The following is a 12556-nucleotide window of genomic DNA, read 5'->3' as shown; positions in this document are numbered from 1 at the left end:
TTCCACGAGTGGAAATCTTCAAGAACATTATTTTTAATAAAAAGGAGAGAGATTCTGTGAAAGAAGCTGTTTCATCACCTCCCTACAAGAGGATGGCATTTAGTACAGTATATAGGGTGAAGAGTTGGCTCAGCAGTTAAGAGCACCTGTTGCTCTTGCAGACAACCAGCGCTCCATGATGGCTCACAACCTTCCCAGGGGATCCAATGCCTTCTTTGACCTCCGCAGACACCAGACACATGCTACACACTCATACACACAGACACAACACCTGTGCACATAAAGTAGTACCTTCAAAAATCCCAGCACTTGGGAGACAGAGGCAGGCGGATCTCTGTGACTTCAAGGCCAGCCTGGTCTACAAAGGGAGTCCAGGACAGCCAAGGCTACACAGGATAACCCTGTCTCAAAAAACCCAACAAAATGAAACAAATTTAAGACTAAAAATGCCTGGATCCACAAGAGATACATCAGTGAAGGAGCCCTGCAATGGGAGCGGCTCTGCCAACAGTGAAGTGCATTTTACTGTATAAAGTAACCTAGCTATGAAGATGCCTCGCGGGAACACACAGAACCACCCTTCCTGGGCAACTCTGAATGACAAGGCTATCCAGCACAGTTAGTGATGTCTAACTCTGCCTCCCAAAGCTTGGTTATTAGCAGACGTTTTTTCAAAGGCTAGAAAAACGAAGGTGTTGGGCAGCGGTAGCATATGCCTTTACTTCCGGTACTAGGGAGGTGGAAGCAGGCCTGGTGTAGAGCGAGTTCCAGGACAGTCAGATCTACGCAGAGAAACCCTGTCTTCGGAGTGGAAAAAAAAGTAAGTTTGTTTATTTATTTATTATACCTGTTTTTGTTTGTGGGGACAGGTTCTTTCTTACTTCATAGCTCAGACTGGCCTTGAGCCTTGCCTCAAATTACTGGCATGAACCACTATGCCCATTACCTTCTGCACACATGTATGAAGCATTATAGAAACACAATGTGCTACATGCCAGTCAGATCTGCAGATGATATCTAAAGGAAAATGGAGATAAGAACCTCATAAGACTAATTCATCAACAGAACTTCTGCGGCTTAAAGGTACTTTTCTTAAGAAAAGCTACTTAAATTTTGTTACTTTTTTGGTTTTATAAAAGACATGGTTTCTCTTTGTAGCCTTGGCTGTCCTGGACTAGCTCTGTAGACCAGTATGACCTCAAACTCACAGAGTTCCACCTACCAAGTGCTGGGATTAAAGGTGTCACAACTGAGGAAATATTAGTGTTCTGTGTGCTCTGTAAACAGACTGGCTATGTGTGTGAGTGGCGGCACTTACGACAAGGCTATTACAACGTGACTTGTCCTCATTGTTCCACATAAGAGCTCTTGTAGCATCTTACCCAGATTTCCTTGCTCGACCGTCAGCACCACCTCGTCCATCACCACAGCCCTAAAGTCCAGTTCCTCCTCACAACACTTGGCCTTCAAAGCTCGTAAGATCTCTTTTTGCGGATAGTCGTCCCTGATGCGACGATCGGTCAAAAACCACAGCTTGGCAGCCACAGGGCTACACATCTTGGATCTGCTGCTTCTTCCTTTTCTGAATTATTTTATCTAGATGGAAAAGAAAATACACATGAGTTGATGAGATTGTGTAGGATCTTGGATTTCACAAGTAAATGTTGTAGTTTTATGCAACTTTCTTCCAAAGTATCAAGGACTTTGGAACACTGCATAAATACTAAACTCTAGTGGAAAAAAGTAAGAGTGTCTGTATGTTTGGTACCTTTGGAGGCTGGAAGAAAGCAGATAATTACAGATAGTTGTAAGCCGCCATGTGGGTGCTAGGAACCAAACCTTAGTCTTCTGCAAGAATACCAAGTATTTGTGACTGCTGAGCCAGCTACATATTTAGTAATTTTCCATGGCAAAGCTCAGCATCTGCATGCCAAGTTAAAAAAAAAGCGCCACTGCCTAGAATACAAGGCTAAAGAAATGAAGTTCTGGCTGGACAGTGGTGCACACCTTTAATCAGCACTTGGGAGACAGAGGCAGGCAGATCGCGGTGAGTTCAAAGCCAGCCTGGTCTACAGAGTGACTCCAGGACAGCCAGGGCTACACAGAGAAACCCTTTCTCGAAACACCCTCCCCCCCCCCAAAAAAAAAAGAAAAAGGCGATAAACTTCTTCACTTATTTCCTTTATCAGTAATAAGACTGCTCTATTTTTTGTTTGTTTTAAAGGGATTTCGATGTGTAGCTCAAACTGGGCTTGACGTCAATCCACCCTAACTCTGCTCTCACCAATACTGGGAATATAAGCAAAATGTTACCACACCATGCTCTGGATTCTTTTAGAGTAAGACTTTATTTTTTCAAAATTTTAATTCTCATACTACACTAAAGCTAAGAGTAGTTTCTTTTTCAATCTTTCAACCTTTCAATCTTAGTGTTAAACTAAAACACTCTAGGATCTAAGCTTAGCATCCTAGTTCTTATTTCCAAGTTCTTTAATAAATATTATCAAAATTCAAAGTTAAAATCCTTGAACTATCCATTACAGAATGATGAGTTTAAAAAAATAAATAAAACCAAAAAAATTCAATTAAAAAAATCAAGGATACCATGTTTCCCCTCCCCTCTCCCACTGAGTGTGTCATCTCAAGGGTTTAAAAAGGAGTAAGGGACCAGGGCAAGGTACAGCAGCACTAGCAAAACCCTTTAAGGAGGAGATGAAGAATGAACATTTATATAATTCCTGGTTGTTTCATAGTTCTTCTTGCTGTGTATAGTTTATTGTATATGTGTGTAATAATATAAATATATATGCAAAAATAATAATAAAATAAATTTTAAACGTGATGAAGAAAGGCAAAGAGGGAAGAGAACCATAATGTGCCTCTACAGATGCTAACACGCTCCAAGCAAAAGACAGCTCAGTGGTTAAATGCACTTGTTCTTACTGAGGACCTATTATCTTACACATGTAGGCTCCAGTCACCCTTTTCTGACATATGCAGGGGTCACACATATGGGCTACACAGAACAGTCATATACAAAAAAATAGTAATAAATTTTAACAGTAAATCTTTCATTCCATAAAGCTACAAGCTACAACACATAGATTTAGAGTTTAATAAAGCCTGGGTAAGGAAAATATACACCCATGCCTTGGTAGCCACCACTCAGACTCTCGAGACTGACATCACTCATAAAGTGGCATAGTATTTGGATGTAAACAAAGAGTGTATCTGGCCTTGGAATTCCAGAGAGACACAAGTCCAACACAGTGGGGGATCCTTAGGTGTATATGTATATTAATATGGAACAGAATTTGTTTATTATTTTATTATAATGTATGATAAAATTCTAGAAAAGGCTACAGACTTGTTCAAATGATGTCATCCACTTGTCTGTGAGAAATGGGAGCTAGATTGGTTGTGTAGCTTAATACATCTTATCTATTGAGTTTTAGGCCCTCCCGCAGGAGTCTCCTTCATTCCTGACAGCTCTCCTGTCCACAAACCTCAGATTTTCATTCTAAAACCACTTTCAGCTACCTAGAAATGTCATTTCACCCAGATTCTAGCTATTACTGAAACATGGACCTAAGTATCTCATTCCAATTATGAGCTCATCACTGACTTTCAAATTGCACTGAAATGAAGTCACTGACTTCTCTGTCAACCCCTCTTGCCTCATTGAGCTTATAATTTCTTAATTTACATCTGCTTTAGGACCTATATCTGTACCCCCATCATAATCATTGAAATTTTTGGATCAGCCAGGCTAGGTTACAATGCCCATCTATTTGATCATATACTGGTCTGTATGTTCAGGGTATTTTGTAGAAGTGATTCACAGCTATAATCCACCAATTTAAAGATTATCTTCTAAGATGTGTAAACATCTGATCCAATCAATTGAAGACCTTGCCAAAGTGCAAACTGCTGCCAAGACTCATGCCTCACAGGAAAGGGTCACAACATTCCCGCCACACCTTTAGCCTGCTTAGTGTGCTCGAAGATAGCAGCTTCCACCTCCTCGTGTGTTTATGAGCTGTTGGCTGTCTTGACAGATTTGGATTTGTGAACCTCACAATTATATAAGTCACTGGTTCATACAGCTGCTGTTTTTCTGGTCAACAGGGGTTGATATACCTATCCTAACTGTGACAGTTATTGCTTCCATTTATTGCTTCCATCTTCCTTTGGTACTTCTGCAAAGGCGCATATGCACACATGTTAATTTTACTTTTGTGTTGCCTAAATTTTGCTGGTCTCTTCACTCATCATCTACCCAAAATATTATAAACCCCTCCCTTGTGCACCACCACACTGACAGTCTATTCTCTCATACTTCCTGTTGCTTAAAAAATGTATTCTTAGACCTACCTACTTAGAATACTCTGGACTGCAATGTTTACAAAGCTCTTTTTTCCTGACTCTCCCTTCCTTTAACAGTCTATATGCTAGACATGCACAGCCTACTGCCACACCCACCCTACAGCACTGTCACACTATAATTTGGAGAGTACATTTTATTACAATTGTTAGAAAGGATACTTAGGGGCCAATACACTCATACAGAGGTCAGAGGACAACTTAACTAAGCCAGTTCTCTCCTTCCAAACTCAGGTGGCTGGCCTTGGCAGTAAGCATCTATACCTGCTAATCTATCCTGCCAACCATGTTTTTTGCTGTTGCTTTGTTTTTTGAAACAGGGTCACACCATGTAGGCCTGACTGGCCTGAATCCTGCTATATAAACCAGGCTAGGATTAAAAGCACGTGCCACCTTACCAGGCTTCTCCACTAGTTATATACGTCAGATGGTCAAATGCTTATGCAGAACCCTATGAATCTACAAGCTGTATCTAGTGAATCTAATGATTTAGTCCTCAGTTGTAAGGACTCAAATCATTTAAAAAAAAAAACTTCCAGAGCTGGTAATACGCCTAGCTCAGCAGCCATTATGCCCAGCAGATTCAAGCTTCTTTTCTTTTTTTTAAACATTTGTTTATTATGTATACAGATCTTGTTATAGATGGCTGTGAGCCAACATGTAGTTGCTGAGAACTGAACTCAGGACCTTTGGAAGAGCAGTCAGTGCTCTTAACCTCTGAGCCATCTCTCCAGCCTCCTCAAGTTTCTATAAATAGGATCTGCCAGTGCTCAAGAGTAATTCTTAAACTTTATGTTTTCACAACATAGGGTAAACTTCAAAATATAGGCTTAAGTTAGAACTTGCCAAGGATTCCAATAGCACAAGCAGCACAAACAGGATTATATGGAAATAAAAATACCGCAAAGCAAACACTCAGAGTGAAGACAGCCTTACAGAATGGAAGGAAATCTTTGCTAATTATACCTCAGATGATGACTATAGAAAGAACTACAAAAGCTCTTACAGACAGACAGACACACACGCACATCTTGGGTTAAAGAGATGGCTCAACATGTGCTGTTTTCACAGAGGTCATGGGTTCGGGTCCCACTGTCCACACGGCGGCTCACAACCATTCATGACTCTAATTCTAGAGGGTCTGATGCCTTCTGGCCTCTACCAGCACCAAACATACACATAGTGCATCAATATACATACAGGCACACGCTCATATATACATATAAATAGAAATAATTTTTTAGAAAACCTTCCAAACAATAAATGGGTTAACGAGAGACCTTGTTGCAAACAAAGGGGGAGAGGGAGGCATAAAGGACATTGGTCTGTTCTCAAAAGGAAATAAAAATGGCCAATATATTGTGAACCTTCAGGGAAATGCAAATTAAAAATACTTTGAGTCCATCTCTTCAAATAGAATGGTTGCCAAGAAACAACTAATAATAATGAGATGAAAAGAGACGCACACCTTTAATCCCACCACTTGGAGGCAGAGGCAGGTGTATCTCTGAGTTTGAGGCCAGCCTGGTCTACAAAATGAGCCCAGGACAAACAGGACAACAGAAACCATCTCGAAGAACCAAACCAAAAAGAGGTGAAAAGAGAAACGGTTATTCACTTCTCTAAGAACACTAACAGGTGCAGCAATTACAGAAATCAGGGTGGAAATTTTAAAAAAACAAACAAAAATGTACTATATGACCTAGCCATACCACGTCTGTGTAAATACACAAAGCACTCTAAGTCCTACCATACATACTTGCAGATCCGTGTTTGTTTCTACATAACTCAAAGGAGCTAAGAAATGGAACAAAGTACAAATGAGTAGCTAATTAATTGTAATATATTATATATACATACATAATACTGTGGAACTTTATTCAGCTTTAAAAGAAAATGGTATTTATAGAAATGGGGGGGGGGCGCGGCGCTGCCAATATGGCTCAGAGGTTAAGAGTACTGACTGCTCTTCCAAAGGTCCTGAGTTCAATTCCTAGCAACCACATGGTGGCTCACAACCACTTATAATGAGATCTGGTGCCCTCTTCTGGCCTGTAGGTGTACATGCAGTACAGAACACTATAGACAATAAATAAATTTTAAAAGAAAAATGGGGCTGGAATTGAGACCCTATCTCAAAAGTAAGTTAAGTAGGGAGGCCTAAGGTTGAGGTGTTTGCTTTGTAAGAACAGGATCTGAGTTCCAGTACCCACATAAAAGCTAAGGATGAGCCAGACATAGTGGCGCACACTTTTAATCCCAGCATTCAGGAGGCAGAGGCAGGTGGATCTCTGTGAGTTTGAGGCCAGCCTGGTCTACATAGTGAGTCCAGGATAGCCAAGGCTACACAGAGAACCAACAAAACCAGTCCTGTCTTCATCTGACAGTGAAGCTGGTTAGCAGACAGGCTGGATAACTGGCCTGAAGACACAGAAAGCAGTAGAGCTCAGAGTGATTTCAAACCCCTTACTTTGTAACAGAGCCTGCCAGTTACGGCTGTACTTGCTCCTTAAGTGACTCTCAAGGGTCAATTGTTTACTGCCATGTAAACAAAAGGCTATATTCTATAGGCTTTCTTGAAGCTAAATATGGTCCTAATTTTTTGCCAATAGGACTTGAATGAGTTAAAGTATTACACTGCAGCTTCTACAAGTCATATTTTAGCAGCCTATTCTCTAGCCCTTCCTTCATCATGCACCAGAATATGGGTGTTGTGACTATAGTCCTGGCAGCCCACCTGAATGAAGAGGAGAGAGGTCAACCTTAACAAAGCCACTGCTGTGCTGGAGCTTGACTCTTCATGGCTGTGTAAAGCCAGGAGCCTCTAGGACAGTAGTTTTTAATCTGTGGATTATGATCCCTTTGGGGCAAAGGACTCTTTTTCAAGGGCCACCTAAGACCATCAGAAAACACAGATATCTACGATTCATGTAGGAAGGTTGAGAGCCACTGGTCTAGGACCTCTTATAAGAAAAGACACTCTTATCGCGTTGACAATGCCATCTGGAAATTGTTACGGGCTACTTAACTTTCTATCTTACCCTATCCATGTTCAAAAGTTTTAGAAAGTTATGATTTCCTTGACCACTTGTGTTACATGTCAGCAAGAAATGGTTATCGGACTGGAGAGATGGCTCAGTGATTAAGAGCGCCGCCTACTCTTCCAAAAGTCCTGAGTTCAATTCCCAGCAACCACTTGGTGGCTCATTACCATCTGTAATGTGATATGGCACCCTCTTCTGGCTTGCAGGAGTACATGCAAGCAGAGCACTGTATACATTTTAAAAAAGGAAATGGTTATCAAGTATATATATATATATACACACACACACACACACAACTTTCTCTTTACACTAACAAGACCATCATTTTTCTTTATGTTGCCATTTCTTTTGCATGGCATCTGAGCATTCCTATATTTAAAAAACAAAACAAAACAAAACTACTAAAGCCTACCTTTATCCCAGCATTTGAGAGGCAAAGGCAGGCAGATATGAGTTTGAGACCAGCCTGGTCTACAGAGTGAGCTCCAGAACAGCTAGCACTATGTAGAGCTATGTAGAGAACAAAATTCTACTAGAAGAACAAACTGTTCTATCCCAAAAATTAACCATGCAACCAAATAAGAAAACAAGTGGAAGCCAGGCAGGGTGGTGCACGACTTTAATGCCAGCACTCAGGAGGCAGAGGCAGGTGGATCACTGTGAGTTCGAGGCCAGCCTGGTCTACAAAGTGAGTCCAAGACAGCCAAGGCTACATAGAGAAACCCTCTATCAAATTTTTAAAAAAAAGTGGAATGAACAAAGGATTCAACTATGGAATCAATATTTAAATATGATATACTCTACCTGAAGATACCAAACTAAAGATAGAGAACTAGACACAGTGTCACCACATACAAAGACAAAACAACTCAATACTGAACTGCCACTGTGTGGGCCAGCAAGAGGTTCTGACCAGTAAAAGTACTTGCCATCTTCCCTCCCTGGAACCCAGGATGAAAACCAGGTGGAGACCAAGTTTTGATTCCCAGCAGCCATGTGGGATTTGGCTAACAAGCACCTGTAACTCCAGCTTCAGGTCTGATACCCTCTTCTGGCCTCTGAAAGCACCACACACACTTGCTACAGAAAATCTGAGAAGAAATCTGCTTGAATTAGCTGTGTGAAACAGAAGTTAAATACCAGACAATGTGTCTCCCCATGCGATGCAAGTGTAACCTAACCATCTGCAATCTCCTTGGAAATGCATCTGAGTGTGCCTATGAACATGTTTCCAGAAGGTTCACCTGAAAGAGGGAGAACCTCCCTGCATACCAGCAGCATGAGTATTCCATGGCTAAATCTAGATCTGAATAAAAAAGGACGAAGTAAGCTAAACACTGTATTAAAGGGCCACAGCTTTAAATTTCTTCAAGTCAGGTCACTTAACTTGGTCACCTTAACAACAACAACAACAAAAAACAATATACTTTCAACATTAATAGTTAAAATTTTTCCAATTTTCCTTAATGAAAGGGGGTGATAGTTTGCCTAACATACACAAAGCCCCAGGTACAACATTAGCGGCTGGTGTGGGAGGCTAATACAGCTGGCATGGTGACACACACATTTAATCCCAGCAACCTGTGAAGCAGAATTCAAGCAACCTGGTTCACCTGAGTTTGAGGCCAGAGTTGTATAGTGAGACCCACCTCAAAAAACAAAACTCTACCTGCCTAGTCTACAGAGTGAGTTCCAGAACAGCCAGTTATACAGAGAAATACTCTGAGGGTCAGGGTGGGGTACTGTTTTCTTGGTTTTCAGTTAAAGTTGGAAGAACAAAACCAGCATTTTAGTAAGGGGGAGCACATGGGGGGCAGTTGACTCCAGCCTCTAAGGAAATGGGGTGTCTAGATTGTAACTTTTGTTCTTAAGCCAATTGTGAGAAAGGAAAAACACTGGGAAACATCAAAAGTAACAGCCTGGCATTCGTTACTATGAAGCTAGAAAGTCTTTTCTACAAATCTAACCTGTGCAGCCACCAATGGCACATGGGATCTTAGATACAGGTAAATTGGGGGGTTTCATATTATTTCTCAAAGATCTGAATATGACAAGCAAGCAATTTCCAAGCAAGGAAAGATGTTTCTTTAACATGTACCTAACCTTACTCAGCTTCTCTTGAAGCGCTGACTTTGGTTTCTTAATTTTTTAATCTTTGTGACTTAATCCCATTTACAGAATGCTCTGTAAACTCTCCTGCCAGAAAAGCCTACCTAGGAATCCACATTACTAAAGTGCTCCCAAAACATCAATCGCAAGCAACTTACAATAAAATCCATTCTCTTTATATTTGGTTTTTCTCTCACTCTTCACAAGTAGTCACAGTTTTCCCTCCACCCACCTTCTGGCACTATGCCTACTCCCCATGAGCAAAGCTACTCCTGATTCTCAAAGAGAAGAAACTGTTCCTTGCCCTCAGACCCTGCCTCAATGTTCAGGGCCGGGCGGTTCAACTGCCAAAGACGAAATGTGGGTGTGGGTGGGTGGGTCTTTTTGTCATTCTCCTACCCCTATGCCCTATGCAAGCACTGAAGTGAATGTATCCAATAGGGACTCAAAAATGTTTCCCATAAAAGCGTCCAGTGTAAACTAACAGGAGCCAGACTGATAGCTGCAGGGCCATGGGCTAAGACTGAGCTTCTTAGGGGACTAGGCAGTGGTTCTTGACTGAGTGGGAGACTATGTAACAGGACTTGGTCTTCACCTCTTAATTGTTTTGTCAGAATAGGACAAAACACATGGACTCCAGCACCTAGAGGCTATCAACAAGTAGAAAGAAACAGAAAAAAGAAAGTCTGCCAAACTAACAACCAAAATAATGAGAATACTGACAAAGACTAAACAGGTTACTTCAAAACACTTGACAAAATAAACAAGAAACTACTAGGCTTCTTTTGAAAAGTAAAGAGTTAAATCTCCAATCTCTATGACTGAAATTTCCTTGTTTTATTCCAAGTATCTTACAAAGTATTGTCAATTAATTGCTTAAGAGATTACTTTAAAACAGAGGAAATAACCTTCAAGCTACCCATTGTGAAAGAGAAAAGCCTTAAATGGCATTTAATGATTAAGAATGTCCAGAAAGAAAGCCAACAAGAACAACAACAAAAATCTTCCTTACTACATTGATACACTTTCCACATAGATGTGGAATTTAACCCAACTTCAGAGACATTGGGGAAAATGTAGGCAATTGCTGGAAATATAAAATTACATTGATTAATTTACATTCACCTTACACACAGCTTAACCCCCCCACCCCACCCCCACCCCGGTTAATGAAACAGAATTAACGCCCCATCTCTATTCATGAATACAAACAGAACAGAATACAGAGATGACAAACCCGGGGTGAAAAACATTAAATGGACTGAAGTTGTCCTTTATCTGATTTGGGGGGATGGGGCATTTCTCCTATAGTCAAACATTCAATTATTTAGTCACCTCCTTCTTGTTCAGAAGGCTGTTTTGTTGTGTGTGTGTGTGTGTGTGTGTGTGTGTGTGTGTGTGTTTTAATGGAAGCAGCTGACCGCCTCTTTAAATTTTACACGTTGGGAGGGACGTAGTAACATCAGGGTGAGGCTCACAGCATCCTCCTGCCTCGGCCACATCAAAATCTTCGCAGGAATCAGGGACAGCGGCGACAACCACACCCCTGAGGACTGCCGAGCGAGCAGCCCGCAGATTTTACACTAGGCAGCATTCCCAAGCTTACCACACCCCCTCGGCGACACGGGAAGCCAGACAATTTCACGCCGCGATCACCGCCTCACGCCCCCTCCCGCACGCAGCCGACTCCCAGCTTCCGCCTCGCTCCCCACCGACTCTGGTACCCAGCGACCACCGGCCTCCAGCGCCCGCCCCGGCGCAGCGCCGCGGTCGCTCCCCGCCGCCGAGCTCCGCTCCCGGTCGGCAGCCTCAGCCTGGGGCTGGAAGGCGCGCCCCCCGGCCCACGTCCCCACCCTCGCCGCCGCCGCCCCCGGCGGCCTGCCGCTCACCTGGCCGCCGGCTCCTCCCTCGCCTGCCCCGCAGGCCGCCGCCTCCGAGCTAACGCGGGCCGCGGGAAGTCCGCTGAGGAGGGGGAGGGGGGCGGGATGCCGGGAGCCGCCTCCTTTTCTCCTCGCCGCCGGCTCCCGCAGCCAGGCCGCGCGTCCGCGCCCACTCGCCCACTTTCTCACGGCCTCGCGGTCGGCCGGCCTCTCCTTCCCCCTCCCTCCCTCCCTCCCCGCCCCTCGCCCGCACTCCCGTTCCCACACGCTCACGCCCGGCCGTCGCTCGTTCCCTCGCTCGCTCGCTCCCTCACTCAACTCGCCTGGCGGCCGACCGCGCGCGCGACCCCGCTCTCTCACACACACACACACGCAGACACACACAGCGCGCGACGCCGGCTAGGCCGCCCCGCGCCCCCCGCCCGAGCCGAGGACCCGCGCGGCCCCGCCCCCCGGCGCCGCACTCGCGGGCGGGGGGCGGCGGGGGGCGGGGCGGCGAGCGCGCCAGCCGGGCGGACTGACACCTGCGAGGAGGAGACCGCCTCGCGGGCGGGAGGAGAGCCGTGGGGCGCGCGACCTAGCCCGCCCGCCAAGGGGGCACGCGGGCGCTCCGATGGCGCGCCTCGGGGCCCCCCTCCCCGCCCCCCCAAACCGTCTTCTCCGAGCCAGGGAAAACGGGCGGGGGGCGAGGTCTGTTCTGCTCGGCACCGCGAGAATAGGCCCTGCCGTTGTGCGCCCTCCCGCCCGCGCAGCCCCTCCTCGGGCAGCGGCCGGTGCGCGCTTTGATGCCCGCCGACCCCGCTAAGCCTCCCGCGCCAGGTCTGGCTTGGGGACTCGAGCCGCCCGCAGTGGCGCCAGCAGTCCTCCCTGGCGTCCTGCCTCACCAGAAGGCAAGAGGTTTGGGGACAAAGATGATGGTAACCGTAATAGACTTGATCCGCGAACGCACCCAGGACAATACCTCTCTGTATTGGAAAGGCGCCTTAACTGCAGCCCCAGCCGAGCGTAGTGCGCTAAGGGAGGCTGAGGCAGGAGGGTCATAGGCGACCCTGTGCTACAAAAGAAAGGAAACAACACCATAAATTCTGTGGGCCGAGCAGGTTCAAAGACACACAAGGAAGCTAGAGGCAGCTCGGCCTC

At 44.8% G+C, this 12556-nt stretch overlaps 1 protein-coding gene across 2 annotated transcripts in view; it reads right to left on the bottom strand.

The window, feature by feature from the left end:
* Window positions 1–11826, bottom strand: part of RIMKLB (ribosomal modification protein rimK like family member B) — a 37761-nt gene extending 25935 nt beyond the window's left edge. Inside the window, exons 1-3 of one of the 2 annotated variants that reach the window (XM_084765966.1) lie at window positions 11690–11826; window positions 11426–11498; window positions 1383–1596 (exon numbers count right to left, since the gene is read on the bottom strand). In XM_084765966.1, the coding sequence (XP_084622092.1) occupies window positions 1383–1557 (175 nt within the window). In that variant the 5' untranslated portion in view covers window positions 1558–1596; window positions 11426–11498; window positions 11690–11826. Of the gene's footprint in view, window positions 1–1382; window positions 1597–11425; window positions 11647–11689 lie in introns of those variants that run through there. The other variant, XM_084765967.1, reaches the window with a different exon arrangement.
* Between the last annotated feature and the right edge of the window lie 730 nt (window positions 11827–12556).

Source organism: Acomys minous, assembly GCF_964271855.1.
Source record: "Acomys minous genome assembly, chromosome: 17".
In the NCBI taxonomy this organism is placed as follows: Eukaryota; Metazoa; Chordata; class Mammalia; order Rodentia; family Muridae; genus Acomys; species Acomys minous.
This window is presented reverse-complemented; position numbering and strand designations above follow the sequence as displayed.